Genomic DNA, 6,523 nt, shown 5'->3' with positions numbered 1-6,523 from the left:
GCAGCAGGAAACTGGCTGGAGCCGCCCTTTCTCGGGGGATAGACAGTAATCAAAGAACAAAAATAAGACACTGTTCGGAGGAATAACCTGCCTGAAATTTGAAAACATGGAAATAAACATATAATCGTCATCGGAGAAATAGGTATGTAGGGCATCCCGCTCCAATAGGTCATGGAGAGATCAACCTGAACTGATGTACCGATTCATTGAAGGCCACTAAATGGTGCAACGAGACAACAGCGAGCTTAATCCACAACAGCATAATTTCTCCTCAGAAAATAGAAGTATAGTACAGTTTACTAGCTTAGAGGACTCCAAAGAACGGATTATTTATTGCAGAGGTCAGCTCAGATCCAGCTGAGTTCAGTACTGCCATGTCCACCTTGTCCCTAGCAAGAAAAAAGAACTCGTCGCTTTCAATTTTCTCAAACCCACACAGCTCAAGAAACCTAATGCCTCCTTCGAGTGAACCAACTCTATCCTGTAAAGGTAGAATAACGGAAAATAAAGAAACATGAAAACAATTAGCCAAAAATCTAAGAGTTCATACTCAATGTTGTGAAGGCAAAGTTGTATGCAGGGAGTTGGACTGATCACATCAAATGATGCAATAATGCAACATGTGATAATAGGTGCAAACTATGATCAATCTGGTGGTGTGCAGCATTTGCAATTGGAGTTGGCATTAAATTGATACACATATTCCCTCAATAAAATTTATCATAAGAAGTTGCATACCTGGAAGGTTTGATTATTGAGTCTTATTTTTCTGAACTTCTCCTCACCAGGGTTTTTAGCAACATTCCCTACGTAAGTTAGGAGAGTCTGGAATGCTCTCTTCACTTTAGCATCATCATCCTAGCCTCACAAAACCAAATGAAGTGAGGCTATAAAATCTAGTTTCTGGTGCTACACAACTTCAAAAGCATGAACGATGAACAGTAATTAGGATTAATTTCTGGAGGGGATATAGAATTTGAACAATCGAAAAACACATGAATGCTTGTATTTTAATGCATTGCCTTCTCATAAGAGAATATCTTGCAATCAATATCAGTAAGATGTGAGAAGATTTTCGTTTTCATGAGTATGGACAAGTACATGCTAATGGGTAAACTGTTGGATGTGATATTTTATCCATGCAAATTATGGATGCAACTTTTTTGGCCGAGGAACCCATATCCGATCCACATTTTAGAATTCACATTGCATCAATCTATTTATTTGTTTGTCTATACAAATGTGTACCAGTGAAAGTTCGAGCTGCATCTAAAAAGGCCTAAGTTTTCACCAAGTGGCATAGCAAGTCTTCAGTTACCTTGTTGACACTTTATGATTCTTAATTAAATTTCACAATAAGCATTTAAATACCAGCAAGTTTAACGCTTAAATCATCTCAAGTTACTCTGATTTCAATCTTTGTGCATAACTTTTAGCTTTTAAAAGTAATAATGCTAATCTTGTACACAGCATTGATAGATCTTTGGTCAGAGGAAATTCCTAAATTTGGTAGGAAATGTAATTTAGTATTCATTGTCCTCTTTCCTCTATCTAGTACTCTCCTATTATCCTCTTTCTCCTCTCATTCCTTCATAGTCAAATTTTATTTCTTAACTAATTAACTTAACTTTCCAGGGTCAAATCCTCATGAACTAAAAGAATAACTGCAAAGGAGGGAGGATAAATGAAATTGAATTGAAAGATAAAGCAAAGCACACGTTATACACACACACACACACACAAACTAATAAAACAAAACAATACAATTAACCTTTTGTTCTTAATGTTTCTGGACTGTGATGATGAAGATCAGAAGTTGACTTGTTTTTACCTTGTGGTTCTGCTTAAGAGATCGCAAGCATTCTCTCATTTGCTCTTGCTTTGTGGCAGGCCTAACAGGCAACATGCTCTGCAAAACATTCATAAAATATGTTAGTAACACATAACGAATGACTTACATCAAGACCATATTTATTCATCCAACCTTTTTCTCCTCCACAACAGGCGCAGAAGGTTTTACAGTTGCAGGATCTTCTAGTGGCAGTCCAAGCTTCCTTCTTCGTTCTGCCTGTGAAGCACCCAACTCCAATCAGAAATAAACTACCAATGAATGGAATCATTCCAAATATAATTCATATAACCAATGGGACATGGTAAACTGGAACAGAAAAGAGAAATTTCAAAGATACAACTCTGTACCATCAACCAAATGAGATCTAGCATGTCTTGCCTTTTTCCTTTCCATAATTCATAGAGATGTGCTCCTCTTTTTAAAAACATTTCAATTTTAATACATTAAAACCATATACGAATCAAGGAAAACTAGAACAAACTTGCACAGATACTTTTAGCTATTACTGAAATTTTGGGGAGAAAGAAAAATGGAATAGAACAGTGGTAACCTTGTCCTCTTCCAATTTCTGGCGAACTTTTTCCCTGGCTCTCTTCTCTTCCTCTTTTTCTGCCTTCCGCAGGGCCATCAATCTGAGAGGGCAGAAAATCATTCAATTGTAGTAACAGGATAAGGCCTTTTTTTGGTGCACAAAACCAAAAAAGAAAGATTACTAAAGAGCCCCAAAATGGTGCAACTTTGCAACCATGTACAAAAACAAAAATTTCATTTACAAGTGAATCTACAGAATCATGCCAGAAAGACACACAATACCATATCAAACACACTGCAGGTGTAGTGAAATGGAACAAAAATAGGCAAATACAAACCGCTTTCTTTCATTTTCTTCTTCAATTCGCTTTGCTTCCAGGAGTTCCTTGCCAATTCGAATCCTCTCCTGGAAAATTGATTTTCAAAAGCACGTTGCAAAAATATAGCAGATAGATCAATCAAGTCAAGGGTTTAGATACAAAGATAATACAGCACAAGGAATGGCTTACGATAGTATTTAGAGATAGAATTCCCAAAAACTTAAAGGATTTTCCAAAAACTTTACTCCAAGAGGATTTTAACATGCACATGACTATATAAATAATTATTACTTGGCCTTACGAAAAGCTTTGAAGAGAATAAATTCTCTGCAAATAAAAAAAACATGCTTATCTCCATAGAAAATTCCGTCCACATTGCTAGCATTTTAATCTGGCACATGCACTAATTGGGACCACATATCCTAAAAATGTTAGCAAGTATCAGAATGATGTGTCAAAGATTCCATGTTTGTAAGGCGAAAGTTGACTGAGAGTTAAAGTGCAAGTTAGGGAAACTATAGGCACAACATGAGGTTCAAGGAAACAGCAAAACAATAATGCTCAAGTTTCACTATTCATTACTGCCGATGGAGACAGATGATGGCATGCTTTACAAAGGAATGGATAGATAATAATCACATACAAAAACATAACTTTGAGATTGCAAGTTGATACAAGAGAAAGTCATAAAGAAAATAAAGAAGCACCTTTTCCCTTTCTCTTTCCGCTATCTTCTCTTCCTCCTCTTTCTTCTTGCGTGCACGCTCCCTGTTTCAATAAATGTTGGTTGATCAGATGTTTCATTATAGTTTAAATTATTTACAATAAAGATAAACATGGGATAAATGAATGATAAACATACAAATATACACGCAGTGGACCTAAAAGTCACCCGGAAAATTCAACGCTAATTTTAGTCCTTGAAAAAAAAATTAAAGGTACCTTCAGCAATCACATCATGCATCTTTCCTTCATGATGTTGAGAGAGAGAGAGAGAGAGAACTAAATTTAATGTAAGCAAATATGACAATTAAGGCATCATAATTACATCACCTGAAATAGAAGCCAACACCAAGGACAATTGCGTCCACGGCATTAGTCCAAACAATCAACGTCTTGATTTATCAAAATAAGATAGATCCAATTAAGCTAACACCAGTTAGTAACCCAAGACCCACACAGAACCAGATTTGCTATATTTGAGAGACTCTAATTAGTTTCCAAAGTTTCAGATTTCCAATGCACCTGAAAATTCTAGGTGCTTTTTGTCACCCCTCTTACAAACTAATTCTAAAAGCTTCTGTTTTTTTACTGAAGATTTAACCAATAAAATCAAAGGTTGAATGAGAAACAAAAACTGTATTGTAAGGCCAGGGTCAAACAAAAAGCAATCAATAAAAAAAAAAGACAAGTTTTAAACTGATAGCCTACCCTGAACCCAACTCATTCTTTACCTGGGCCAAGGTTCAGTAACCTGCTGCAGCAGGTACAGACAAAAAACAGTATCCAGATTATCTACAAATGCTTTGACTACTGGCCAATTAGCAACCACAAAAATGAAGACTGTGAAGCTTAGATATGCATTTTAACGCACCATACCTCAGTTCTTGTGCTTTTTGCTTCACTTCTTCTGGGGTCAAAGAAGGTTTGGAAGCCTCGGCTTTGGAGTTGACAGGTACCTGAGCAGACAAGCAGGTCAGTAAATCAGATAAAACAAACAATTAAAGAAATGAAGAAACTTAGTTTAAGATCGGCAAAGAAAAAAAAAAGAACAGTAAGATGCACATATGCCAAGGGGGAAAAAAACATATAACACACCATGGGCATTTCATCTATGTCTGGGTCATTCTCATGCTCAACTACCCAATTTACCGCAGCCTCAAGACTGGCATTTCCTGAAAGAAACGAAAAGACAACGCTCAGAAAATTGCAAATGCTATGTGACTTGCTTATAATCAATATGAAGACACAGAGGCCAAAAATAACATGATAAGCCTCAGAGATGCCCGATGACAAGGAATTCTAACGTCTGATAAGCAGATGTAAATATGACAATAGATAACATCACCAGAATAATGAAGTGCCCTGGTTGCCCTTGCTCTTGGGAAACCCATTGCTTCCAGTTCCTCAAGGATTTTTTTGTCAACCTCTGGAGCAACCATTTCTAGAGAACAAATTGCAACTGTATTAATTACATTAACTTTCAATGATCAATCTCAAGAAGTAAACAAAAATATTAGAAATAAAAAGATTTTGAGAAGTGCTGACACCCTATCAAAATAAAAAAAAACAGCAATTCGAAGAACAGGTACTGAAATAGCGATGGAGTGCTAAAACAATAGGCAAAATGATTTCCAAAGCTTGCAATTAAAATCTCATAGCAGAACCCTGACAGAGAAAGTGCTCTAAAAGAGGTTTTCATCGACAGCAATAGTACCTTCAGGCTGGGTACTAGTGCTTGCATCAGCAGCAGGCTCATTAGCATCCATTGGCGCCGCCTTCGGAACCTCTAAGCTTATCGGTTCTGCAGCCTCGGCGGTCTTATCCGTAAACTCAGAGTGACCTGTTCTCTTCGTGTGCAAATCGCTTTCCTTCATCACAAAATGAAACCAATAATTACACAATATATATATATATATATATATATATCCACAATTGAAGAACGACTGTCATGGAAACACAAAACGACGAGATAGAAATGGAGGATTCGTTTACTGTTTTGGAACGGCAGGGTTTGTCACAAGTGGCGCAGACGAGATTGAGAACGGCTTCAGTGGATTCAGAGAAATTGGAGTGAGAGGTCAGCTCGGCGTGATCTTGTGCCTCTTGTACGGACCTCAATAAAGCCCCACAGTCCCCGCACTTCAATGACAATCCCGCCATTGATTTTGATTTTGATTGATAGGCGAATCGATCAGAAAGAGAGAGACGGTGGCTCTGTCATGTGAAATTGAGTTTCTTTCCGGTCGTGTTTCTTATTTTGTGTCGCTTTTTTTCCTTTCGTTTTAATTTAACCTTTGCTTGCTGGTGAGGGAAGGAAGGCGAAGGCAGTGTTTCTCAGCTTCTCCATTATATTACATCCAAAACTCCAAATAAAAATGTTACAGGATCGAAGATATGCAGATAAGGAAGAAGACCATACCCTGTATTAAATATCGTAATTCTTAATTGAAAAATAATAAATTAAAAGATAATATTTTATAATTAGAAGTGAAATCCCCACGTAATCAGCATAAAATTTTGAACAAAATAAAAAATAAATTTTCACACAAAAAATATTGACGGTCAAAAATTTAACAGAAAGAAATGAATGGCATTGTTGTAAATAGAAGGAAACAAATCTTCCCTCCAATTATAAAGCTAGCCAAGGACATTAGTATTCTCCTCCATCTCTTTCATTTCACTCAATCTATATTCCATGGAAAGGATGAGCTAAGTAATTCCTACCAAAGAAACCAAATAAAATTAGAAAACTTTACAGAGAGATAGAGAGGGGCTGGGAGTTCGGGGGATAGAGAGAGAAAGGTTACTAATTTCAATTAAATAAAAAAAAAGGGGGAACTTCTTGGAATTTATTGCTAAATGCTTGTTAAATTGGGTTAATTAGTAGTAGTAAGATGTTTATTTTCAATTAAGTTCTTTTTTTCTTCTTATTTCTGGTGGGGCGTTGAAATTCCTCAATGGTGAAATTATAGGGTTTATGTGTTTGTGAATAGAAATATTAATTTGTGTAATTCCCAGTTAATTATGGTTAAAATGACATGATTAATGATTAAATTAAAGAAATTAAAGCTAATCATAAGGTTTAAACTATGAAATA

The 6,523-nt window shown here is 36.2% G+C and overlaps 1 protein-coding gene across 3 annotated transcripts; it reads right to left on the bottom strand.

The window, feature by feature from the left end:
* Positions 1-73: 73 nt before the first annotated feature.
* LOC105112804 (UBX domain-containing protein 1-like) lies at positions 74-5,860 on the bottom strand. 3 transcript variants are annotated; one of them, XM_011008661.1, is made up of 12 exons: positions 5,419-5,860; positions 5,152-5,294; positions 4,772-4,869; positions 4,522-4,598; positions 4,303-4,382; positions 3,411-3,471; positions 2,722-2,789; positions 2,403-2,484; positions 1,985-2,068; positions 1,832-1,909; positions 739-858; positions 74-481 (listed from the first exon to the last, which is right to left on the bottom strand). In XM_011008661.1, exons 1-12 carry the CDS (start codon positions 5,584-5,586, stop codon positions 305-307), a joined length of 1,236 nt encoding a protein of 411 aa, XP_011006963.1. In that variant the 5' UTR covers positions 5,587-5,860; the 3' UTR covers positions 74-304. The 3 variants fall into 3 exon arrangements, with proteins under 3 accessions (XP_011006963.1, XP_011006962.1, XP_011006964.1); XM_011008660.1 differs by having other exon boundaries at positions 4,772-4,867; positions 5,141-5,294; positions 5,419-5,858; XM_011008662.1 differs by lacking the exons at positions 74-481; positions 739-858 and adding an exon at positions 861-917 and having other exon boundaries at positions 4,772-4,867; positions 5,141-5,294; positions 5,419-5,859.
* Positions 5,861-6,523: the final 663 nt, after the last annotated feature.

The sequence above is a fragment of the Populus euphratica genome, unplaced genomic scaffold (genome assembly GCF_000495115.2).
Source record: "Populus euphratica unplaced genomic scaffold, PopEup_1.0 scaffold363.1, whole genome shotgun sequence".
Lineage (NCBI taxonomy): Eukaryota > Viridiplantae > Streptophyta > Magnoliopsida > Malpighiales > Salicaceae > Populus > Populus euphratica.
This window is presented reverse-complemented; position numbering and strand designations above follow the sequence as displayed.

Excerpts from the sequence above, each read along its gene's own strand:
- LOC105112804 (XM_011008660.1), bottom strand. The coding sequence starts at position 5,586 with ATGGCGGGATTGTCATTGAAGTGCGGGGACTGTGGGGCTTTATTGAGG. Across the intron at positions 2,790-3,410 it reads CGGAAAGAGAAAGGGAAAAG|GAGAGGATTCGAATTGGCAA; the intron begins GTGCTTCTTTAT and ends TCAATTTTCCAG. Across the intron at positions 859-1,831 it reads CTCTTAAGCAGAACCACAAG|GATGATGATGCTAAAGTGAA; the intron begins GTAAAAACAAGT and ends TTGTGAGGCTAG.